Consider the following 27,823-nt stretch of genomic DNA (forward strand, 5'->3'; position numbering starts at 1 on the left):
ATTTGGGATTTCTTCTTGTTTTTAATGAGGATCCAATGAATAACTTCCATACATATTTAGTGAGTGGAGATGTAAAAGACAGTCGTCACTGGGACCAACAAACAGAAAGAAAACAACAGAACTGCCATGGCTCTTCCCTACAACAAATTTTGAACTGATAAAATCATTATTTTGTTATTTTTTATTAAATGTTTCCGCCTCCTTTTTTCCATGATTTCCATAGAAAAAATTGTCCATGTAAATTTCATGGATATTTTCTATGAACATTATTTATGATGATGAATAAAAACTTTAGCAAGTCTTGTTTCATTATAGTTATCTCCCCTATGGGAAATAGTTTGTCAGACTTGTTCTGAGAATTCTTTGGTGAACTTATACATTAAATTCTGTCACAAGTCCCTGTCATATGTCTAACATTGAGTCAAAATGTTTCCCCAACACTTTACCAAGATATATTCACAATTATCGGCTGATGTGGTGATTAAATTTCAGATAAAATGTTTGATTCTGATGGCTACTGTAAAAATAGACACATCAGCTGTAAATTGACACACAATTTTTTACGTCAAATATTGATAGTTTATTCACTGTTTTTGAATAAATCAAGATCAGAATTCAGCGATCATTTGATGTCATTGGAAGTATGATGATATTTGTATTAATTGGCAGAAAGATAACAAATATTTTCCTACCAGAAATGGTCGTAAATCAACCAGCTCTTCATGATACTCATTTGTCCAGGACGTCAGGCTACTGGAATTGTGTTATGCTGCTTTTGATTGCTAGCTCAATTTAACATTTTGAAGATGATTGAATAATCTGTCAATCCGCTTCTTATATTAATTTATTATAATAGACAGCCCTTAGATGTAGCTGTAATATAACTTATAAAGTGTTCAGTAGTCATGCCTCACTTGTATTGCAACCAATGAATCACGGATACCTAACGCCAAAAAGTCCTAGAATCACAAGTAGCACACTCACACAATATAATACTGTATTTGCAAACATTTCCAAGGACTCTTCTAGTCATTATTCTCCCATCAATCCAGAGAATCTCTCCTGAAAGCAATGCTCACGTCAGCCGGAAGTTACATTTTACATTGAGTGTCTGTAGTATCAAAAAGGAGACAGTTACTGTGTTCAATATCTCTTTCTGTGCAAACAATAGTCAAGTATGCATGTGATACAAAATAACACTGTGAAATACAAGAGGACCTTGGAAATTTACAACCATTTCTAGGAAGTCCATGGTCTCACCGTGTACATATTTCATGAAGTCCAGGGCTTTGACCTGTGCATGAGATTTATAGACATGTCAATGAAATCCACGGTTTATTCATAGACTTACACATGTCCATGAAATTTACAGACATGTCCACCAAATCCATAGACATTGTCACTGGAATTTATTTTGTCCTTGTATTTTGGGTATTTTCCATGGAAAATGTACAGGTGGGTCAGGTCTTCTCTAGTAACATTTATATTGAATCAAACATTACTCTTGGAATCCTAGTCTGATGCAGATCTAATGAAGCAGGTTTAGAGTTTCTGTTAAAGAAAAAAGAACATGCCAAGCAGAGGCGCATTGCTTCTTCATGGCTTACTGCTTCTGTGCACAATTAAAGTCATGAATTGCACAAGTCGCTATTTGCAAAGGAAATTAAGACAACCTTATAACCCTTGCTAGAGCCAAGATCTGACCCTCAGTGAGTATTTCTTTCTTAGAAAGTAAATGGCAAGAACCAGATTTCCTGATATTGGACTTTACCTATATTCAGTACTTCCACAGATGTATATATTAGTTTGAGGACCAAACTGAAGACTTCTATTCTAAAGATAAAGACAACTTGAAATAGATTGGTTCAATGACATACATGGGGACTCTATATATAATTAATAGTATGATGTATATAATGCTGTAATATTGCAGTTATACCTCATTTTAGCAACTTGGCACATTGATTAGCTGTAGACAAGGGGACATACATATTTTATAGATTTCATGAATATTCATGTAGGACAAAGGAAATGAGAATAGTGTAAAGTGTTCTTTATATTAAAGACTGATGTTAAATTTAAAAGCAGAAACTATTGTTTAGATTTTTCCTTAGTCCTGTATAATCAATGAGACTTGGTAGAGTTAGTATGAAATAAACTAGACTAGCTCTCACAGAAACCAGTAGTAAAGCACTGCTTAACATCGGATGCTTTAATAAACTATAAGAATTGTGAAGTAACTCAGTATATTTTACTGTGTGTGCTTCTGATTTGTGTTAAGTGAAGGTAGTGTTTGCTAAAGAGAAGCAATTCTAATTGATCAGTATTTAAATGTAGGATTCCTGAGCAAATACTGCATTTCTTTAAACATGTGTAAAGTGAAAGAGCTGGGAAAGATCACATTTTTCTTTGAAGTGTTATACTATCATAAAAGCATGATAAGGAGAATTTTATTGTTATTTTTTTATTGTGAAGATGATTTGATTTGTTTTGTGTACTAGAATATTATCAGAAAAATGATGTGTACCATTCAACTTTCATTCCCTTTTGCCAAGTTGAAATGAATGTAGCCGGCTGTGCCTACAGAATTGAGATATGGCAAAAGATATCCTTATAATTATATATTATTATCATTGGTGAGTATGATTGTATATCTAAATAATGTTTTTATGGATGATGTATAAGAGGTGGTTCTGCTGATCAGCGGTTGGATATTGTATTTAGGCTGTGGAACAGCTGTTCTTGAAATGCTGATCTCAACAATAAGGATAAAACCCCTACATCAGATCCAGCCTAATATAGGCATGTTAACATGTGTATAAAATACGGAGATCAAAGTTTCTTTCTAGGACTTATACAACTACATGTATCTGGGGAAAAACTGATTGTTGTGTGCAGACACAAAGGCGACTGTTTGATGTCATCTCGTCTATTCTTTGCACCTGACGAACTTGATAGATTTCAATGAAACTTCAAACTTTTCTTCCTTACATAAAGTTCCTTGGTTGAATTAGATAGTAGATTTATTTATTGAGGTCGCGCAGGTGACCCATTCCTTTTCACATCCATTTGGGAATCAAAGTACCAGACAGTTTGGTGAAGGGCGAGTTCAATGCTTATTTCTGCCATTTTGTTCTTGAGGTTTCTCTGCTTTTTAGGCTATAAAGGTTAATATTACTGTAGCAGTCAGAGTGTGGCCTAGTACCGAGGTAATAATGTTTCAGACAAAACTGTCACCATCATCATATACTTAAACATAAAACAACTGTTGGTATCTTTTTCCTCAATGAAGTGATCTAAAGAATTACAGGAAACTTCACACCACTTTTCCTTACACATTCATTTCTCTGTCATTGCTTTATATAGATAATCACAGATCTCTGTGATACATGAGGTATGATATACAATCTTCACTAATAAAGTATAGATCATTACAGATATCAAATGGACATCTAAACGATAAATGACAATTAAAAATGATAAACAATTGATAAGATATTCAGTATAGAAGTCACCCACACTTTCTACAAGGAATGAAAATTATCAAACATAAGTCCGTGAATGCCAAATAAAATTTCAATGCTTAAGTCATCACCATTGACTCAATATGATTTGAAACAATTGTAGATATTGTATACAGTTTTTTATTCATTTATTTTATTCTTTTCAATTTCACGAAGAAAAACAAATGTTGGCACGGTTTAGATTATGTAAAAGAGTATTGATCTGGAACTGTCATTTGGACCAACAAATGTATATCGCATGTTTGTCATGTGAATCAGTTGTCACTGCAGCTGACATGTCCAGTTGGTTGACACTAGGTTGTAGAACTTCCCCTATTTGGCAACCCAAGCCACATCGAAAAACAATCTTTGTCATGGGAATGTTTGGCTATTGGCATTTTTAGGTGATAAAGGAAGCTTTAGGAGCACACAGATCTAATTTTCTGTAGTCTAGTTCCTGCCCTGATTATACACATAACCTTATTTACAGTTAGCCAAAGTAGGGCGGTGATTTAATTAACAGTTCTATGTTCAAAACTGCTGTTTGGAACCATTGGCTGTCGTATTTATCTTTTGACATCACACTAAAAAACCTCGATGAGAGGGACAGGAGATACTTGTGATACAGAAGAGTAAAGGAATTATATAGTGAGGCATGAATCAGTTCAGTACTTTATCAACCATGTTTTTGTTACAGAGTTTGGCTAGAGTTCTGACAGTATAACGTTTGTTACCAGATTTATTTATAAAACCTTTGAAATGTTTCAGCTCAAGTCAAGTAAACTAGTAATTTATGTCTAAATAATCTGGCCATTTACAGTTAATTAACTTACTGGTACATAAGACAATTCTGTGGATATTTGAGCAAACATTATCCAAGACTAGGGTCATTCTAGTTGTATTGAATATTTTCTTTTTACTGTTGACAATCTTTGCAGCATGGTTACAATTTCAGCCAGTGTCTGATTGCTTGGAATCAGATTTAAAAGACTGATAAGACCTCATGTACAATTCCTCCTGCACTATCACAAATCTATTATCACGTTCTAATATCTATGTCAATGGGTATTGATTTCTTTCACGTTTCTAATGATAGACCATCCAATACAAAATGTGGAGAAGCTAATCATTATAGTCAATTTGATAGTAAAGAGCTACAGTGTCTGATCTTATTTTCCTCCAAAGATCCCAGAGCCTGTGAAGCTATGGCTACTGAAATGCATGAAAGCTATAGTTCTATATATCCAATTATTTTTACTAATTGATAAAATTGCTAACAAGGAATGAAAACATGTCCTATATACCCTTTCAGAAAGAAAACTGGTCCACAGCTAAAAAGATTCCATCTTAAACCCTCCTAGTTTTTTTTTAAATTTAGGCCTGGAGCATCTAAAATAATTCCTAGAATGACAAAACAGCTGTATGGTATAGTTCAATTCATTGTTTAGCTCTACAATTTCTCATTCTAAATTTGTATCAAAGGTGCTATTTACATGTGTGTCTTTTGTACAATATTTGTGACAAAGGAACATACATAATCTTACATTCAGATAGATATATATTACAAGTCTATTCTAACAAGCTTTGATATAAGGGATAAAACAGTTTTCTAGACATCTTGTAAGAAACATAAGTTATTATAGTACTGTAGATAAGTCAACCAATACTATATCGATGCTGTACCCAATTGCAGTAATATATTGGCCCCAGGAGTTAACTGTAGGATAACTATATATAGTAAATTGTATTATAGTACTTAAGTGATGAATGTTTCAGTAAATGGTTATGATGGTCATGTGACATGAATTGCTATATTGCTATATATTAACTGACTGGTAATTAGGGTTTATGTTCTTAAGCAATAGCAATAGACAATAACATCATACAATTTTCAGTAAATGATGGTATACCCACACAACAAATAATGCAACACAATGCAATATACATGTGAAATTCTGATTAATGAAATGCCTACCAGATTGATACAACTATATCTAGTACCATGAAATAAGAAAATCACACTTATGTTATAACTCAGGTTTGTGTTGAAGTTATCTCCCTTTTATAAGATACCTGTTATCTCCTATCCACATGATTTAAGTTTTCTCCCCATCATAATATACTACCAGTTATGTCCCCTCCACATTATACCAGTTATCCCCCATTCCCAATTTACCAGTTATCTCCCCTCCACATTATACCAATTATCCCCCCTCCCAATTTAGTTATCTACTGTTCAAATCAAACCAATTATTCCCCCTCCCCATTTTACTAGTTATCTTCCCTCCACATTATACAGTTATCTCCCCTTCCCATTTAGTTATCTACTGTTCAAATCATACCAATTATTTCCGTTCCTCATCATACCAGTTATTTCCCCTTCAGCCCTGAAGCTCTATTAAAATTATGACTAATATTTCATGGAATACCTTAATGGTACTTTTACAGAAGAAAAAATAAGGGAGCATACATCTTTAATGTAGATGAAAGATTGACTAAGCAGGATGAAAATTGTGGAAATGGACGATCAGAGATGGCAACTGGTGATGACGTTTCTGTGGAATTGGTTTCTGCCAATGCAATTGTCTCCAGTTCATTTTGTCAATGAATTGAGCCATAATTAACACTAAAAGCCATTTATCCCAAATGACATTGACCATTTTGTACACATTTTAAATGACCTAGTTTCAGGATAATGGAACAAACGATGTGCACAGAGACTGCCTCCTCTTACATGGGTTTTAGATTGTAGTCTCATTTGATAATGGTTAGGTAGGACCACAGACAAGTATATTTAATTATGTATTCTTTGATCCAACAGAATACAAACCATTATCCTTCAGTGTGCCTTATGACAGACTTGTTGAAGCAAACAAAGCCATTAGTAAAGGGGAGTTTAAGTACCAGTTTCCTCATCATTTCCTCTCTCTTTGTTAAGGTATGTGATGCCTTAATAAACAACATGTCCTCATCAAATTTGACTTTGGCATTTTTCTTTTACATTCTCTTTAATGAATGTCTGATTGTATATATGATCTGAAAATGGCCTATGAGCTAGGTCACAATATGGAGAAGTTCTTACAGAATTGTTCAGAATTCTGTTGTGACATTGATGTTTTTATGGAATGTTGAGGACAAGTGTATGGGACTGATTCGAAGATGAACATAAACTGCCAATGGTCTCAGACAACTCACAGCTATCAGATTTCCACGAATACTGTCAAGTGTCCTGCACATTTTACACAGTTGGCTTCCTTAGGTTTTAATACAAATAAATCAATTAATACCTTCAAATCCGATCAATGGATGTCTGTGACAACAACAAGAATGAAAACTGTCTTTTACAGTATTCCAAAGAATTAAGATATCTGGTTATGTAAAAAACATATTGGAATGGCAGCCTTTTGCCTGGCAAATTTTTGAAAACTTTTGGTTATTGTCAGGTATTGTGTGCAAAGGGAGTACAAAACGTGTCCATTGTAGTTTTAGATAGGAATAGTAAGCAGATAGTCAACATAACCACATCTTTCAGAGTTTGAGCTTCTACATATATGCAGGTGTCATTGGCTCCAAATTCAGATAAACTTCAACTTTGATGGAAATTTGGGTCAGAAAGTTTCCGTTATAGTGTGTGAAATACGTAATTATATGACTGGCTCAGCTGACATGTGCGGAGCAGTTAGAATAATGTTTGTAAACTTCCTGGCAAATAGAATTTACAACACACAGGTGGAAGGCGAGCAGCTTGAAAAAGACTGACTTTATGTTAATCAAGGGAGTTTTTTTATACAGAGAAAACATTCAGAAAAATGCACAACAAAAAAAGATATTTTGAGTCTGGAAGACTTGTTTTCCCATTATGTAATGCCTAGACTTGTTGTAATGTTTTATGATATCAGTAAATTCACAAACGAAATGAATAAATAAATTTAGAAATTATCTCCAATTGGTTTTTGTACATAAATTCGAATGTCTTGTTGACAAGTGGTATTGTCAATAAATGTATGTTGGGACTATATACATAGATATGACTATCATGTCATCTTGATAATTAGCGCTGACTTTCTCCTCAACATCCTCTTAAGGGATAGCAGCCAATCACAGAATTGTCATAAACCATGAATATAAAGCAGGCTAGAAAACATTTTTTTCTGACACTATGTCGCCTCGGTCCTCATGGTGCTCATTTTCTATGTGTAACCATGACAACATAATGTTTGTTAATTCATTGCTTGGTCAGAAATGACTCTGGAGTAAGACAAAAATGTCTTTAGGTTCAGTATTGTCAGGTCATTGGTCTTGATTCATGAATAACATGCGATGACATTTTAAATTTTGTGATATCATTAACATTCTGACAGTTAAGCTGATATTAAAGCTTGACGAATGATCAGGTGCTTTTAAGGTTTTTAATGGAAAAAAGAAGCAAGAAGTTTCAATGTATGCCATTGGTGGATAGCTGATAAAACATTGTCTATGTCATAGAACCTCTACCCCAATGTGATCTTTGATGATAGGCTTTTCAACAGGCTATACCCTTCTACTTATACATTTCTTATGATCACAATCTCTTTCACATGAACTTGAAGGAGTTCTAATCTGCAAACTTCATTGATTCCACAGGAATGCTATTTGTGTATGTGTTTTATAATTTATAATTACAATTTAGAAACGGATTAGATAAAAGTATTGGCTGACAGGTGGCCATCTTGGATTTTAATGGAAAAACTACATTATCTCTATTTTGTAAATCTTATAAGTTTAATAAGTTTTCGTTGGTCCCCAAGAGCTATACATGTCAAGTATTGAGACTGTTGGAATAAAAGGAATGAAAGGCAGTTAGACATCTTGAAGTTGAAGTGTATTTAAAAAAAGATAGTCTTTTTAAAATTTCATACAAATTCTATAATGTTGGGCACCAGCATCCTTTTCAGATCTCTTAGCATGAATAAACTCAATTATTAAAGATTTTTGAGGAAGGGAGATCACTCTATGTCTCTCTTATTTGGTTATGGCTCATGTGATGGTAATAAGGGCAGAATATTTGAATCTTTTGTTCTTTAAGCCACAGATACAGGTACTGTATTTCCATACTAAAGTTATGGTACTTAACATGGAAATGAAAGAAAAACTTCTAAATTTTTCTACCCTAGCTCGCAAAATTCATCACATCTTTAAAATCTTCTGGAATTCAGAGTGCCCTGGAACAAGTAGTAGATGAATAATTATGCTCCATCTGGTTTGAAATTTGCAATGTTGTTACTGGTCTGATATCATAACATTTAGAGTGCTTAAATATCTGAAGAAAAAAAACAAACTTTTTATTATTATAATTGGTGATCACTTCCTTTTTGGCTCAACATGGTTTAAACCAAAATCTTTACAATGAAAAAACAGCTAGACGGAAAAATATTGATGACATTTAAGTATTTTTTAATTTTTGTTGAAAGATTCTAAAATAATAGCAAGTTGTACATGTGGAGATTATAAGTTGTGCTTTTAGTAACATTGTTTCATTAAGATAATAAATAAATAAATAATGAATTAAGATCCAAGTAGAAAATATGTCCTATATACATTAGTTCAGCCCATATCATTGTAGAATACTTGGTAATTATGATGGGTTTCCTGCCCAGTTTCCAGAATATGTACTGTTTATTGGGAGAAGGTGTGTCATGTCTCTGGTTACCCATGCTGTCTCACACCTTAACCTAAACTCAAGGACTGGCCAATTTGCTGCTTTTAGTTACTAGTGATGTGATTGATAACATGGTCTCAGGATATTGGAAATGTTTGAGTTTTAGATATCTAGAGGATCATGCATTCTCATGGCAGAATTGCTCCTTATAAGTAGATAAAAATGAATGAAAAATTCTTCATAGAAATTATTTCACACTCCAATGTCTGTGTCTGATCAAGTTGATGAAAATGTTATATTTTAGAACTTTTATTCTTTTCTAACCTGTGTTAAAGTGATTGCTTCTGCTTATGTATGGGAAGGATATATTTTCACTGCTGAACAGATTTGATTATACACTCTTCAGACTATACAGTACAGTAGAGAAAAATATGCCTTCCTTACATGTGTTAATTAAACGTCTCTTAAACATGCTCTGATCAACAGGACTGAACAGGAATATCGGCCACTTCATTAGCTGGCAGAAATAAGATAAAGGCCAATGGATGATTAGGTAGCTTATTGGTTCAGGACAGGACTAATTTATTGGATAAAGCCATTTAGACGGAGATCATTGATTGGTTTAACTTATAGGTAATATTTACAGCTGGGAGGTATATGATTAGCAGTACAATTTTTGTATATATATATATAGGTATATGGACATGAAAGGCAGAAAGAGGACTGGAATTAGTACTGTGTACAAATTTCTAATAGCAATTTGTGGCTACATCTTCAGGGTCCTAACAACTACAAAAGGGTGTCTGATCCCACTAAATCAACTGAACACTTGGTCATTTCCATGAGAGGGACAACAGGGGAAATGTATATCTTAATGAATGTCATGATGTATGGCAGGAGGTTAAGTTAAATGTTTAAAATATTTGTACAATAGTCTGAGTGATTTATGTTATAACTACAGTTAAAAATGATCATTTTATTAATTTTCTTTGTAAAAAGCCTAAAAAGTAATGTTTTATGACGATATAATTTGTTTCACATCCTAAAGGGGTAACCTTAAGTCAGTCATAAGGAACAAGGGGATTAAAACTGCCACTTCCAATCTTCCTAGAGGTGTTGACTGTGAGGCGAGTTGGCCTTCCCCTGGGAACTCGGGTCTATAATGGGTAGTTGCTAAAGCTATTTCCTGGAAACCAAAACATATCAAGCTAGCGAAATGAAAAGTCAGGACCAAACTATGTTATCAGTTTATCCTCCGAATATATAGGACATGTGGGTCAGTGACTTTATCTAAAGAATGTACACTTCCCTAATGATAATGTCTAATTTTTATTCTTTTGCAACAAGTTACAGAAGATAGATTCTTGGCAACATTTCTGTGCTCCTGTCTGTTTTTCGGTCTATGAATAACATGTCAGCAGGATTCAGAGAAAATATGACATGGAGTAAAATCTAGCTTGGCATACTACTTGTCCTCCTTCACGGTAAAGTGAACTTTATAATGTTCACTTTCAAAGTATGATATCAAAGATAAATGTCATTCTGAGTTATATAAATGAAAATAGACCCAAGATCAAAGGTGTCTTGTGATTGATTGCTATCTTTTACACGTTTAAGGTTTGTTGGATGGTATTGCTATTTCATCTTTTAAATGTTTGCTGAATGGTTTATTAGTATCAAAACAACTAGGATGTCTCTTCTGACATCATGTCAACTTGTAACACTCTGAATGATAAATGTCAGAAGGTAACCAATATGAGCTTTGTTTACAGTTTGGTTGAATGTTAGAAGGTGTTCTAGTATTAGGAGCTTTGCTGATTTTAGAAGATGACCTGAAATCAAGAGCTTGGTTAAATGTTGCAAAGTGTAAAGGAATGAGAAGCTTTGTTAATCAAATGATAGAAGGTGTCCAGGAATTAGGATCTTGGTTAAGTGTTAGAAGGTGTCCAGGAATTAGGATCTTGGTTAAGTGTTAGAAAGTGTCCAGGAATTAGGATCTTGGTTAAGTGTTAGAAGGTGTCCAGGAATTAGGATCTTGGTTAAGTGTTAGAAGGTGTCCAGGTATTAGGATCTTGGTTAAGTATTAGAAGGTGTCCAGGAATTAGGATCTTGGTTAAGTGTTAGAAGGTGTCCAGGTATTAGGATCTTGGTTAAGTGTTAGAAGGTGTCCAGGTATTAGATCTTGGTTAAGTATTAGAAGGTGTCCAGGAATTAGGATCTTGGTTAAGTGTTAGAAGGTGTCCAGGAATTAGGATCTTGGTAAAGTGTTAGAAGGTGTCCAGGAATTAGGATCTTGGTTAAGTGTTAGAAGGAGTCCAGGAATTAGGATCTTGGTTAAGTGTTAGAAGGAGTCCAGGAATTAGGATCTTGGTTAAGTGTTAGAAGGTGTCCAGGTATTAGGATCTTGGTTAAGTGTTAGAAGGTGTCCAGGAATTAGGATCTTGGTTAAGTGTTAGAAGGTGTCCAGGAATTAGGATCTTGGTTAAGTGTTAGAAGGTGTCCAGGAATTAGGATCTTGGTTAAGTGTTAGAAGGTGTCCAGGAATTAGGATCTTGGTTAAGTGTTAGAAGGTGTCCAGGAATTAGGATCTTGGTAAAGTGTTAGAAGGTGTCCAGGAATTAGGATCTTGGTTAAGTGTTAGAAGGAGTCCAGGAATTAGGATCTTGGTTAAGTGTTAGAAGGAGTCCAGGAATTAGGATCTTGGTTAAGTGTTAGAAGGTGTCCAGGTATTAGGATCTTGGTTAAGTGTTAGAAGGTGTCCAGGAATTAGGATCTTGGTTAAGTGTTAGAAGGTGTCCAGGAATTAGGATCTTGGTTAAGTGTTAGAAGGTGTCCAGGAATTAGGATCTTGGTTAAGTGTTAGAAGGTGTCCAGGAATTAGGATCTTGGTTAAGTGTTAGAAGGTGTCCAGGAATTAGGATCTTGGTTAAGTGTTAGAAGGTGTCCAGGTATTAAGGATCTTGGTTAAGTGTTAGAAGGAGTCCAGGAATTAGGATCTTGGTTAAGTGTTAGAAGGAGTCCAGGAATTAGGATCTTGGTAAAGTGTTAGAAGGTATCCAGAAATTAAGGATCTTGGTAAGTGTTAGAAGGTGTCCAGGAATTAAGGATCTTGGTAAAGTGTTAGAAGGTGTCGAGGAATTAGGATCTTGGTTAAGTGTTAGAAGGTGTCCAGGAATTAGGATCTTAGTTAAGTGTTAGAAGGTGTCCAGGAATTAGGATCTTGGTTAAGTGTTAGAAGGTGTCCAGGTATTAAGGATCTTGGTTAAGTGTTAGAAGGAGTCCAGGAATTAGGATCTTGGTTAAGTGTTAGAAGGAGTCCAGGAATTAGGATCTTGGTTAAGTGTTAGAAGGAGTCCAGGAATTAGGATCTTGGTTAAGTGTTAGAAGGAGTCCAGGAATTAGGATCTTGGTAAAGTGTTAGAAGGTGTCCAGGTATTAGGATCTTGGTTAAGTATTAAAAGGTGTCCAGGAATTAGGATCTTGGTTAAGTGTTAGAAGGTGTCCAGGTATTAGGATCTTGGTTAAGTGTTAGAAGGTGTCCAGGTATTAGATCTTGGTTAAGTATTAGAAGGTGTCCAGGAATTAGGATCTTGGTTAAGTGTTAGAAGGTGTCCAGGAATTAGGATCTTGGTTAAGTGTTAGAAGGTGTCCAGGAATTAGGATCTTGGTTAAGTGTTAGAAGGTGTCCAGGTATTAAGGATCTTGGTTAAGTGTTAGAAGGTGTCCAGGAATTAGGATCTTGGTTAAGTGTTAGAAGGTGTCCAGGAATTAGGATCTTGGTTAAGTGTTAGAAGGTGTCCAGGAATTAGGATCTTGGTTAAGTGTTAGAAGGTGTCCAGGAATTAGGATCTTGGTTAAGTGTTAGAAGGTGTCCAGGAATTAGGATCTTGGTAAAGTGTTAGAAGGTGTCCAGGAATTAGGATCTTGGTTAAGTGTTAGAAGGTGTCCAGGAATTAGGATCTTGGTTAAGTGTTAGAAGGTGTCCAGGAATTAGGATCTTGGTTAAGTGTTAGAAGGTGTCCAGGAATTAGGATCTTGGTTAAGTGTTAGAAGGTGTCCAGGTATTAAGGATCTTGGTTAAGTGTTAGAAGGAGTCCAGGAATTAGGATCTTGGTTAAGTGTTAGAAGGTGTCCAGGAATTAGGATCTTGGTTAAGTGTTAGAAGGAGTCCAGGAATTAGGATCTTGGTTAAGTGTTAGAAGGTGTCCAGGAATTAGGATCTTGGTTAAGTGTTAGAAGGAGTCCAGGAATTAGGATCTTGGTTAAGTGTTAGAAGGTGTCCTGGAATTAAGGATCTTGGTTAAGTGTTAGAAGGTGTCCAGGAATTAAGGATCTTGGTAAAGTGTTAGAAGGTGTCCAGGAATTAGGATCTTGGTTAAGTGTTAGAAGGTGTCCAGGAATTAGGATCTTGGTTAAGTGTTAGAAGGAGTCCAGGAATTAGGATCTTGGTTAAGTGTTAGAAGGTGTCCAGGTATTAGGATCTTGGTTAAGTATTAAAAGGTGTCCAGGAATTAGGATCTTGGTTAAGTGTTAGAAGGTGTCCAGGTATTAGGATCTTGGTTAAGTATTAAAAGGTGTCCAGGAATTAGGATCTTGGTTAAGTGTTAGAAGGTGTCCAGGAATTAGGATCTTGGTTAAGTGTTAGAAGGTGTCCAGGAATTAGGATCTTGGTTAAGTGTTAGAAGGTGTCCAGGTATTAAGAATCTTGGCTAAGTGTTAGAAGGTGTCCAGGTATTAAGGATCTTGGTTAAGTGTTAGAAGGTGTCCAGGTATTAAGGATCTTTGTTAAGTGTTAGAAGGTGTCCAGAAATTAAGGATCTTGGTAAGTGTTAGAAGGTGTCCAGGAATTAGGATCTTGGTTAAGTGTTAGAAGGTGTCCAGGAATTAGGATCTTGGTTAAGTGTTAGAAGGTGTCCAGGAATTAAGGATCTTGGTAAAGTGTTAGAAGGTGTCCAGGGATTAGGATCTTGGTAAAGTGTTAGAAGGTGTCCAGGAATTAGGATCTTGGTTAAGTGTTAGAAGGTGTCCAGGAATTAGGATCTTGGTTAAGTGTTAGAAGGTGTCCAGGTATTAAGGATCTTGGTTAAGTGTTAGAAGGAGTCCAGGAATTAGGATCTTGGTTAAGTGTTAGAAGGAGTCCAGGAATTAGGATCTTGGTTAAGTGTTAGAAGGAGTCCAGGAATTAGGATCTTGGTTAAGTGTTAGAAGGAGTCCAGGAATTAGGATCTTGGTAAAGTGTTAGAAGGAGTCCAGGAATTAGGATCTTGGTAAAGTGTTAGAAGGTGTCCAGGAATTAAGGATCTTGGTAAAGTGTTAGAAGGTGTCCAGGAATTAGGATCTTGGTTAAGTGTTAGAAGGTGTCCAGGTATTAAGGATCTTGGTTAAGTGTTAGAAGGTGTCCAGGAATTAAGAATCTTGATTAAGTGTTAGAAGGAGTCCAGGAATTAGGATCTTGGTTAAGTGTTAGAAGGAGTCCAGGAATTAGGATCTTGGTTAAGTGTTAGAAGGTGTCCAGGAATTAGGATCTTGGTTAAGTGTTAGAAGGAGTCCAGGAATTAGGATCTTGGTTAAGTGTTAGAAGGTGTCCAGGAATTAAGAATCTTGGTTAAGTGTTAGAAGGAGTCCAGGAATTAGGATCTTGGTTAAGTGTTAGAAGGTGTCCAGGAATTAGGATCTTGGTTAAGTGTTAGAAGGAGTCCAGGAATTAGGATCTTGGTTAAGTGTTAGAAGGTGTCCAGGAATTAAGAATCTTGGTTAAGTGTTAGAAGGAGTCCAGGAATTAGGATCTTGGTTAAGTGTTAGAAGGTGTCCAGGAATTAGGATCTTGGTTAAGTGTTAGAAGGTGTCCAGGAATTAGGATCTTGGTTAAGTGTTAGAAGGAGTCCAGGAATTAGGATCTTGGTTAAGTATTAGAAGGTGTCCAGGTATTAAGAATCTTGGCTAAGTGTTAGAAGGTGTCCAGGTATTAAGGATCTTGGTTAAGTGTTAGAAGGTGTCCAGGTATTAAGGATCTTGGCTAAGTGTTAGAAGGTGTCCAGGTATTAAGGATCTTGGTTAAGTATTAGAAGGAGTCCAGGAATTAGGATCTTGGTTAAGTGTTAGAAGGTGTCCAGGTATTAAGGAGCTTGGTTAAGTGTTAGGTGTCCAGGTATTAAGAATCTTGGTAAAGTGTTAGAAAGTGTACAGGAATTAGGAGTTTACTTAAATGTAAAAGGATGTCCTAGATTTTGTTAAATTATGATGAAAGACATCAAAGTTTTTCTTGAACACTAGATGAGATCAGAGCTTGGGCTGAATGGCTGTAGACTGCATTTGACTAATCTTGTCTGACCACATACAGGGTGTTATCAATGTCCTTGACTAAATGTTTTATGTACATAGATGTGTTTATAAATTATAAAAAGTGTACTTAAGTTACAAACAGGAAAGCTTAATTAATTAAAAACTTTTATACTTCACAATCAAAAGTAGAAAACACCTTTGAGAGGAATTGATTTTTGTAAAGCTGTTCTATAAGGACCTGTTTTGTCCTGTACTATGTGAAGATCACATACAGGGTTAAAGTATGAAGAAAAGAATATGGTCCTTGACATTTAGCTTCAGATCTGAGACTGATGTGGAGGAAAAGTCAATGTAATTGGTGGATAAGTTGATAAGATGTCCGTGTCACTCGTTAATCTTGATTGTTCACTGGCACCTCAGTATTATTGAACGCAAAGCAGATCTACACTGAATGTCGAGTTAAATGAAGCTTGTCTGTCTATCTGTCCTCCTTTCTGTGTTATACCTACCTGCAGCTCCATAAAACATCTCCTTCTCCCCTGTGTTTATAGCGGAGAACTCCGTGCTGGATTCCTGTGTGACCAACATGAACTGCTGGCCCAATTTCCTGGTGTAATTAAGTGAATGTTGTAGAGCTTAAAGTTTTAATCCTACCATTAAATGTGTCTTCGTCTCCCTGTTTCTATTTTCCTTTCACCTTACCCTAGTCAGATGGTTGGCTTTCAAATAGCTTTTTGTTCATGATTCATCTATTCATCAATCTATGTTAAAGATTTCTTGTCAAGGAGCTTAATGAAACCACAATGGAAAGTATGAGTCTTTGGTGTTTAAACAAATTATGTTTGGAGCTTGATGGAGGATGTATGAGAACACAAGTGACCATTTTCTGTTTTCACATTTCAGAAGGGATCATTGTGAAAGGATCATTATGAAGGTATCATTGTGAAGGGATGGGATCATTTTGAAGGGAAGGGATTATTGTGAAGGGATGGGATCATTATGAAGGGGTCATTGTGAAGGGTTCATTGTGAAGGGATGGGATTATTGTGAAGGGGTCATTGTGAAAGGATCATTGTGAAAGGATCATTATGAAGGTATCATTGTGAAGGGATGGGATTATTGTGAAGGGATCATTGTGAAGGGTTCATTGTGAAGGGATGGGATTATTGTGAAGGGGAGGGGTCATTGTGAAGGGATGGGATCATTATGAAGGGGTCATTGTGAAAGGATCATTGTGAAAGGATCATTATGAAGGTATCATTGTGAAGGGATGGGATCATTTTGAAGGGAAGGGATTATTGTGAAGGGATGGGATCATTATGAAGGGGTCATTGTGAAGGGTTCATTGTGAAGGGATGGGATCATTATGAAGGGGTCATTGTGAAGGGATGGGATCATTATGAAGGGGTCATTGTGAAAGGATCATTGTGAAAGGATCATTATGAAGGTATCATTGTGAAGGGATGGGATTATTGTGAAGGGATCATTGCGAAGGGATCATTGTGAAGGGATTATTGTGAAGGGATGGGATCATTATGAAGGGGTAATTGTGAAGGGATGGGATTATTGTGAAGGGATGGGATCATTGTGAAGGGATCATTGTGAAAGGATCATTGTGAAGGGATGGGATCATTGTGAAGGGGAGGGGTCATTGTGAAGGGATCATTGTGAAGGGGAGGGGTCATTGTAAAGGGATCATTGTGAAGGGATGGGATCATTATGAAGGGATCATTGTGAAGTTCTTGTACATACTCAGTCTAGAACCGAATGGTAGAATCAGGAAGTATTCGGCTTACCTTCAGTAGCTGCTAGTTTGAGTTTTGACAGATGAAAATTGTTATTGTTATTTCAATAAGAAGTACTAAGGATTGTTCATGACAGTTTATTTCATGTCTTATAATGTTAAGAGTTACCTTGAAATTCTACCATCATACAAGTGCTCACTTCTGGTCTGAGAAGGGTATTACAAGGCAAGAGTAGAAATTGTTTGTTTACTATGATAGATTATAGTAAACAAACTAATATTGATCTCCTCATGATCCTCTCAAACTACATTCTAGTGCCTTTGGTATCTCTGCTGATATTAACAGGGAGCCAAAGCACTTTAACATTCAGTAATTCATACCTAGTGTATGACTCCTTTGTGTCTCGTTCTGTACAGTATCTTTTGACTTCCATCACCTATTCTTCAAAAATATATGGTTTTCCAATAACGTTTTTAAAATCATTATTTTGTTTGGTACTTTATCAAATTCCAAATTTCTATAGTATGATAAAATCATTTGTGTGTCATTTGCACAATCTAGGGGAGTGAACCAGACTAAAGAGGAACTTGATGATTGGTATGATTGACAATGGTTTTGATTAAGACTGGTGATGAAAAGTCAGTGAACGACCACGTTCAGATGATTGTTGTCCTCTGTAATACTGTGATGTATAAAGCCAGTCTATTACCCAGTCAATTACTAGACCTGCCCTCCTACTACAGAGCATCCCACAGTACAAAAGGGCAAAAAAATATCCCAAAGCATGTAATATACAGTAAAGAAAGATTCTATTCTCCAATCAGAGCTACAATGTGGATACTGGTCTGAATACATTGTGTAAAACTGACACAGCAAAGAGACTGCATAATGATGCCCTAAAAACTATTTGTGCTCGATAATTTTGTCTAAACAATAAATGAAAGTAAACAGAAAACTTCTATGCTGTCAATTTGTGAGAAGGTTTTTGACTGCCTTGGCATCAATTACAGGTGCTTGGTTCAATAATGTGTTGACCTACTGGTTCAGTTCTATGGAAAACATAGAAGGCATTTGAAAACAGCAGACAGATGGTCATGCATGTCTACTGTGGCTTCCTTCGCCGTTGTCCCTCATTGTTACCACATTGCATTAGCTGGTTGAGCCTGACTTTTCAGGAAAAAAATACATTTGTTCGCAGGTTAATTGTAAAATGCACTTGCTTTGCTGGTAACAACTTTAGACAAAGAACATATTCAGAAAACACTGATTTGTTAAAAAAAGAACTGCTTCAAACATTGATCAGATGTATCAAATTCAGAATGGCTTTATACAAAAACGTTAACTACACAGCTTCATACTGAGTAATTGGGATAATTCCATCCCATTTTACTTCTTGCCAACACAACTGCTTCAGACAGACTTAACACTGCTGCAATGCATTGTCCTCTTTTAATTACCTGACAGACTTTCAAACAAAGAGATGTGAAAGTATGTGATGACAGAAGATTTGTGTACAGTAGAAACTTGTCTTGGTAAGACTGATGTTTTGCTATAGATATGTCTTCTGTACAATAAGGGCATTGATTTCTGTCAGGAAAGTTTTACCATAAATCTTCATTCCTTCCTGGTTGACATGATAAATGTACAAAGTTATAGACATAGAGGTGCCATGTTCCCTTAAACCCTTTGTACTTGTTCATGTAATGTCCCTGTGCCTGGGACTATAGACCCACCCATCTTTGCCTTGTACACTAAAAGTTTGATATATATGTATAATGGAGGAGAAGTTAACTACTAAAATAACAGATGAAGTCAAAGAAATGCCTTTGTTGATTTATGATGTCGTTATTTCAGTAGTGATCTGATCAGTGCTGGCTGACTCACAATCAATGTTAAATCAGAGATATTAACAACAGTTCAGTTTAGGGCAATATCAATTTTTATTTCCATAAAATGTATGAGAGACAAATGCTGATAAAATCATTATGTTTTACTCATAAATAAATGTTTGAAGTCATCTTATTTTTATTTTTTGCTACTTACATGTATAAAAAGTATTACTATTTTTAAAATTTTGACTCGCTTATTTTGAATTGAATACAAAATCTTCATTAAGTAGATAGATTTCATGTTGTAATGAAATCCTGTTGAAATGGTTTAGGTTTTTTTATTTGAATACTATGAAAAACAAGTACAGATATTTGATTTTTAACACCCCCACATATTTCACCACTAACAAATGAAGTGGCCATCTGGTACCACTACTGAACACTGAAGTCATTGCGACCTTGTATCTGATATGTGTAGATGTGCTGATATATTTGAAGGTCGCTATATGTAACAGGTTGGAGGAGTCATTACCAGTGGTCGATTGATGGATTTCCTCATACTCATTTGTATCTGATCATTATAAATAGATGACAGGTTCAGTGTCCGAATCTCATAATGTATAAAAGCTTTCTGATGATTAATTTGTCACATATGTAGGACCTGCAGTGCTGGTGAACTTGTTACATATGTAGGACCTGCAGTGCTGGTGAACTTGTTACATATGTAGGACCTGCAGTGCTGGTGAACTTGTTACATATGTAGGACCTGCAGTGCTGGTGAACTTGTTACATATGTAGGACCTGCAGTGCTGGTGAACTTGTTACATATGTAGGACCTGCAGTGATGGTGAACTTGTTACATATGTAGGACCTGCAGTGCTGGTGAACTTGTTACATATGTAGGACCTGCAGTGCTGGTGAACTTGTTACATATGTAGGACCTGCAGTGCTGGTGAACTTGTTACATATGTAGGACCTGCAGTGCTGGTGAACTTGTTACATATGTAGGACCTGCAGTGCTGGTGAACTTGTTACATATGTAGGACCTGCAGTGCTGGTGAACTTGTTACATATGTAGGACCTGCAGTGCTGGTGAACTTGTCACATATGTAGGACCTGCAGTGCTGGTGAACCTGTCACATATGTAGGACCTGCAGTGCTGGTGAACCTGTCACATATGTAGGTTCTGCAGTGCTGGTGAACTTGTCACATATGTAGGTTCTGCTGTGCTGGTGAACTTGTTACATATGTAGGTTCTGCTGTGCTGGTGAACTTGTTACATATGTAGGTTCGGCAGTGCTGGTGAACCTGTCACATATGTAGGACCTGCAGTGCTGGTGAACCTGTCACATATGTAGGTTCTGCAGTGCTGGTGAACTTGTCACATATGTAGGTTCTGATGTGCTGGTGAACTTGTTACATATGTAGGTTCTGCTGTGCTGGTGAACTTGTTACATATGTAGGTTCTGCAGTGCTGGTGAACTTGTTACATATGTAGGTTCTGCAGTGCTGGTGAACTTGTTACATATGTAGGACCTGCAGTGCTGGTGAACTTGTTACATATGTAGGACCTGCAGTGCTGGTGAACTTGTTACATATGTAGGTTCTGCAGTGCTGGTGAACTTGTTACATATGTAGGTTCTGCAGCGCTGGTGAACTTGTTACATATGTAGGTTCTGCAGTGCTGGTGAGCTTGTTACAATTATAAGGCTCAGTGCTTGTGAACGTGTTATTTACATACATCACAAACTTGGATTTTCTGTTTCATCTGATAACATTAAATCTAAATAAACAAGTTTAAACTGTATACCTGTCTACTACATGCAATAATCATATATCAGAAGCTTGGCACTGGTGAACTTATTGTGTACTTCTGAACTTGTTACTTATCAGAAGCTTGGCGCTGGTGAACTTATTGTGTACTTCTGAACTTGTTACTTATCAGAGGCTTGGCACTGGTGAACTTATTGTGTACTTCTGAACTTGTTACTTATCAGAAGCTTGGCACTGGTGAACTTATTGTGTACATTGTGTACATCTGAACTTGTTACTTATCAGAAGCTTGGCGCTGGTGAACTTATTGTGTACACTTGACTTAAGAGACTTGGCGCTGGTGAAGTACTTCTGAACTTGTGGTGTTCTGAACTTGTTACTTATTAGAAGCTTGGCGCTGGTGAACTTATTGTGTATTCAGGTACAATGCTAGTGCTTCGTTTACAGTGACAAGTGAGACTCAGTGGTGATGAACTTTCTTCATATGAGGTTCGATGTTGAAGCTTGAGTGACCTATGCAGGCTGATTGCTGGTCAATTCAGTTTTTGTGAAGTTCAATTGTCTGATACTCATATGTCATTTGGTTAAGCCATGAGATATACTGTCTGATGAATGTGTGGGAGATTATATGATTTAGTTTTCATCAATAAATCAAGCTGTTGTGACTTCCCAGTCATATCAGTTATTACTAGACAATGTTTCATTATACAAACATGTATTACCTAATACAAACTTTCTATCCATTCTATTGAAAGCTTGATGTGACCATTAGTTCTGGAAGCTGTTCACACAATGCCTAGTAGTATCTATTGCAGTGTCTCTGTGATTTGTTTGGCTTTCGATATTAAGGTTGTGTATCAATTAAAAACCATTCTAGCTTTAATGGTTTACAATAATTGTGATATGATTGGAAATTGCTATTGAAGATATATTCTATCTGGAATTATAACTGGCAGGGGACTAGCGGCTGGTTACGTACTTAATCTGGTCTTGTCACCAACAGGGGACTTGACGGATGGCTGCGTTTTTCCTGTTGTATCCCTGACTACACAGCTGTCGAGGGGATTACGAGTACCTGAGACTGATAACAACACTGCAACTTTCCTCGGAGCCAATGCATATAAATCCAGAAAAACCACTTAAACATTCACTGATTTAATGAAAACTTGCATATATGAAACCTCACCATATTACAGAATCATTGATTGCAAAGATTTACAGGGTTTACATGAACAATAGTCAATGTGAAGCGGGCATAGTTCAAATTGCTTCTTGATATTACATAATCTAGAAACAGCAGCAACGGTGATGACGTTAACCTACACACTCATCAAGTATCGTAATGTTGTAAATAAACCTAAGATCTGCAGTATTGTATGGTAATCAAGAATTAATGTTATGGAATTAATCTCCTACCTGTCAATTCCCTCAAAAAAAAAATCTCAAACCCTCACAGGATGTTAAACCTTCGCCATAGAGATTAATGTGCTTGTATAGTTTTTAAATCTCCTCTCGTGTGGGTTGAACACTCGCTGACTATCAGTTCAGAGAAGTACACAGGACTTGCTGAGAGTTCAATAGAAACCAAAATCTATACCATGGCATCGTTAAAATTTTCACCCATATACTTCTGTCTTTTGGCAAGTTTAAAACCCTGACTTTGATTTGGAAAAATAAAGGAAACATCAGATACAAGGATATAAAATTTTGTGGGACTATTTGTAGGGGGTCAGGTCATGAACCCATGTTCTACAATTTGAACAAGTCCTTAGTATAGGTATATTAAAGATTTTGCATGCTCCTAAAACTAGAGTCCAAGTAGCACTGCCTGACAAGTCAATATTTCGCTAACATTGAGTGTGACCATTGACTTCTCAGAGGAAGGAAAAATAATCTTATAAAAGAAAATAGGGAAAGTAAAATGTATTTTATTGAATTTTATAGAAATGAATTTTAGTGAAACTGCAAAGAGAGTCATTGTTTTGTTTGTTGTCAGAAATACAGGAAACCGTGTAAGAGAAAATAATTCAGAACATGTATTTCCATATGTTTCACAGTAAAATCACTTCAAACATGATTTATTTTAATAACATAATCTTTCTGTTACACAGTGGATTTGCCCATGTTATATTTTTGTGTATATGATACTAGTGTAGTTATACCTTTGAGTGTTTATTCTTTGGCTGCCCAGTCAGGCAGCGATTGGGATATGGTAATATGGACAATGATGTTACATCGTGATTTGAAAATGCCACAACAAAATGGCAGTTCTGTGTTGATTTTTACTTCCACATTTTTATTTTAAAGTCCGTTGAAATGTAATTTTTTTTTGATAAAGTGAAAATAAATATCTCAGCTTATGAAATTTTGTGAAACTCTCCTTTTTTTTTGAAGTTTTGATTTTCGGTTGCCAAGGTTAGTGATAAAAATAAAGACTCCTAAGACTTGGTTTATCGACTATTAAATGAAAACTCATTTATTATCATATTTCAAGTGGTATGTTATTGGTAATCAAGCATTACAGGGTCTAGGCAATCTCAAGTGTTAGGTGGAAGGTTGGAGATTGCTGTGATATGAAAATCACTTTTAAACAAGTAGCAGCTACTAAAATACAAACTGCAGAGAGGTTTGGTATTTGAAGTAAAAATCATGGTAACGATCACTGTCATGAATGTGTCATTTTTACTATATTTGACACGAGTATGAATGACAGAACATGATCATCCTATTACTACCAATGCTGTGGCATCACGAGACCACATCCAGAGCTCCATCATTGATTTACATGGCGCTGTCATATGAATGGGACTTGTAGGCCTAGAACCACCATTAAAACACAATCAAATGATAAAAACAGGTGATCAACAATGTTGGAGAGAATTTTATGAGGATCAATGAAACCTGTATTTTCTAAGATTAAGTTGGATGAGACACAAAGCCAATACAGTTGCTGAAGTATGCTGTGAATAATATCAAAATTAAAGTTAAGAAAGTATATATTTTAAAAGTTTGAAAAGAAGGTTTATAATTTGAAATTAGGTATCCAGTTTGTTCAGAAATTACAAATGTAAGTTCACAAAAGATGTTGGTGGTACAGTGAAGCCCACTTAATATCATGTTCTATTTGTCATGGGAAAATGTGATAATAAGCAGAATTTGAGATCAACAGTTGACACATTTTCCGAGATGTATAAATCCCGAAGTTAATCTTCAGATGTGCCAAACTGACTTGTTTCTAACAAAAATTGTTTGAAAACTAGAACATTTTTTGGGAATATTTTTTTGGAATTTTTTTTTGTTTTACCCATAAGAACTGTGATTTTCCTTTGTTTATTCTTCGAAATATCTAATACTCTAATGATGATTGTCGGCAAAATGAAGTGATATTAAGGGTTGTCCACATTATTAGATGTTGGATTACATAGAATATAGAGGGAAAAATTGGTGTTTCAAGAAAACATGATATTAACCAGAAAGTGACATTAACAGATGTTACATTAAATGGGTTCAACATTATTAGACAAGTAAAGATACCTGTATATATCTGGCAATAAATCCACGTCCCCTGATAAATATAAAGTCACTCGATTATTTTTGTATATAATTCAGTAATTTGTTTGCCCTCAAGACTAATACTGTAGGATATATGCGGTTGCCTGTAGATAAACTAGATATGCGTCTTAATTGAAATAGGATGTCTCATATGTATTAGTTGTCCATTTTAATCTCTTTAGATAGAATTTTTAATGACAGGTTCAAGACTTCTAATGAAGATGTATTTGACATATATACATTATATAAATGCCCAGTGGTAATGTGTATCTTCACTAGATAATATAAACACAGTATTGTGATAGGTCGTATAAAGTACAGAGATGGGAAATTCAAGAGAACGGAGAATGGCAGATAAAAGCTTCTAGAAGTGGCTTTTTAATCATATTTTTGTATCTTCATCAGTATTTACACAATAAGCCTGGCATATACAAAACAATGAGATATTGTCTCCAAGCTCCAATGTGAAATGGGAACTGCACTGTCATTTGTCTGTTCTGGCAGTATCGTTCATCAGGGAGCCAGACTGCGATCAGCAATTGATTGCTCAGCCATTTCGGGAATACACTGCACTATTTGTAAAAGAATATCAGTGGAAATTTAATCTGAGGATGATTGGTAATCCATTGGTGATTGTACTTTTGAAATCCCCATTAGAACAAGGATATATAATACTGAATGGTGTAGTAGACAGTATACAAAGGTCAATAGTGTGGCTATGTTATACTCCCAGGGTCACTCTTATTTATTGGTGTGACATTCATGCCTAGAATTGGAAACAGATCCATAGCTGACACCTAAATGAAAAACTCTTTATTGTTCCTAAATATACAGCTTTCCTATGATACCTTCCCCCACATAGAATGGCTGAATACTTTGAGAGCACTCAGCAAGCCATTTAATTCTTAGTTCATCTTCTTTTCCTTCATGCCTTGTTAACGGCTCATTGTGTCATACAGGTCTTCTCCCTTTTTTTCGTGTGATATTTCTTAATCTTTAAAACGAGCAAGCCCACAACTTCAGGCATTTCTTTCATCTGTAAGAGAGCTCAATATGTCACCACCTTCATACTTACTCAAATGTCATTGTGTCCTTTACCTTAATCTTAATTAGCCTTCTGCTGGAACCAACTTTGAGGCAAGCACCCATAGATAATTTCTTAAATGTCACTGATTCCACCAAGTTACCTACTGTTTGATTTGTTGTCCTGGCATTTCTGTGGTAAATCATTCTTAATTTTCTAGGATTTAAAAGTGACATACTAATTGATGTTGATTATTTAATTGCCTCGTTCCTCCCACACTAACATGGGAGAAGTTGTAATGCTCATATATTCTCTCCAGAGAACAACTTAATACCCTAAACTCACGACACTGAGGTATGTTTGTGTCTCTTCTCTGTCCCACGCACCTCCATTTAATCCCTGCTTACATCACAGTAAGGACTTATCAACCCTTTGATCATTATTTTCAATTCGGTGGAGCAAAAGGCCATAAGTTACTCGCTCGTATTAATAATTTGACTACAAAGACTATATATTCAATATTTTAAAGGTCGGTGAATTTGCAGGTGAAGTTCATGCTGGTGTCCATGTTGAGTGTCAAATGTTTAATTTGAAGTCATTTAGATATCTAGTATGCATGGTAACTATTCAACTGAATAATGAGATTCATGTAACCTTGCATTGATATGAATTTAGTTATCTTACTGTATCTATACTGTAATATCCCTTGTCCATAACAGAGAAAATTAAGGTCAAAGAGAATTAAACTTATTTTAGAACAATGAAATAGCATTTGTTGGTAATTCTAGAATAGCAATATGGGTGGGCTTATTACCAGGCATTGGCTAATGATTGCCAAATAAGGTAATATACGGTTTAAGTACACAAAGGTCACTTGTAAATTGTAACTTATAGCATTTCTTAAAATTGTTCCATTGGAGAAATAATTGTTACAGTTTCTACGAAGGAAAATGGAATTGATTAATAAGCAATACAGAAGTGGTTTCATGTTGTTCTCCACTGACGTTTTTAGTAAAAAAGTAATTATAATGATATAATAATAACGAGGTACACTTAGGAAAATGAGGAAGACATATAAAGATGCCTTCAAAATATCAGAGTTGATTATTTCATTGACAACTGGAAATAATATGCTGTTGATTGATGTTGAGAAGACATTATTTTTACCAAACCTTATAAGGAATCTTAAAATTGTTACAGCGGATGAATAAGACGTTAGTGTCTTGGTGGCGGAAAATTGAAATTTTGATTACGGGAACTACTTGGAAAGGAAAGAATTAGAAAATGTGTAGGAAATTGAAGTTTTCATTGGGTTTGTTTTTTGTGTGAAGTGGTAGTGAGGAGGAGGACAGTGTTAAACAAGACTTTGATAATAATGCTGTTGTGCCATCATCATGGTGATGATTATTTCATGGATTAACATGATACATTCATTTGTTAAAGAATTCGATCAGACTTTATGTAGCAATGACAATATCTCCTATGAGTTTGTATATTTATAGCTAAGGTCAAGCTTACCATCACTATTTATAGAATGTTGTCAAATAATGATACTTATATATGCTTGGGGCTTGGGGCAGTCATGTCTTACAGACATTTCGCTCAACTGATATTTTTGACAATGCTTTGCTAAACCTCATGATATCATTTACATACTGTCTGTTATCTTCCACATATCTGTACAACAGCAGAAAATTGAAACAAGCATTTAATATGTTGAAGCTGTATAATAGAATGACTTTTAATGTTAGAAAACATTCCTTCATATGATGTTTCCATATGTTTCAGATGCTAAGTCATTCAGACTCACAGCGATCACAAAGTGCTGACGATGAAAACAATAGTGTGTGGAAGGGGATGCGCAACATTGCCAACATGTTAATGGATGATGCTGAAGAGGACCCTGGACCTCAAGTTATTGACCCAGCGGAGGGTGTTGACTGTAAATTAGGACGGATACAAGTGGCTCTAAGTTATGATTTCCAAACACTAACGTTGAACTTAAAAGTTTTTCAGGGAGTTGGGCTTCCTGCTAAGGACTTTACCGGAACAAGTGATCCTTATGTCAAAATTTTACTATTACCAGATAAAAAACATAAACTTGTCACAAAAGTCAAAAAGAGGAATTTAAACCCTAGATGGAATGAATGTTTTCTTTTTGAAGGTAAGGAACTCTTTAGTATGAAAAGACACTATTTTCTTGTGTGACATTTTACTTTGTGTATTTTGTATTACTTTTACACTTTAAGAGACCCACGGTAAAATGCTGATTGGTGATAAATGATGGTTCTCATTGATACTGAATTTGTACAATCCCACCCCCAAATCAAGTAGCAAAGGTAACATCCCATGGCAGAGTAACCAAGGTAACATCCCAGTTCAGTGTAACTAAGGTAACATCCCAGGACAGTATAACTTAGGTAATGTCCCAGGGCAGTGTAACTAAGGTGACATCCCAGGACAGTGTAACTTAGGTA

The 27,823-nt window shown here is 35.7% G+C and overlaps 1 protein-coding gene across 1 annotated transcript in view; it reads left to right on the forward strand.

The window, feature by feature from the left end:
* LOC132550164 (synaptotagmin-7-like) overlaps positions 1–27,823 on the forward strand; it is a 65,410-nt gene that overhangs the window by 7,830 nt on the left and 29,757 nt on the right. The window contains exon 3 of the mRNA XM_060214181.1: positions 27,135–27,510. Within this exon, the coding sequence (XP_060070164.1) occupies positions 27,135–27,510 (376 nt within the window). The remainder of the gene's footprint in view (positions 1–27,134; positions 27,511–27,823) is intronic.

This window comes from Ylistrum balloti, unplaced genomic scaffold (assembly GCF_031769215.1).
Source record: "Ylistrum balloti isolate Yb309-2 unplaced genomic scaffold, AGI_CSIRO_Ybal_v1 Utg370108, whole genome shotgun sequence".
Lineage (NCBI taxonomy): Eukaryota > Metazoa > Mollusca > Bivalvia > Pectinida > Pectinidae > Ylistrum > Ylistrum balloti.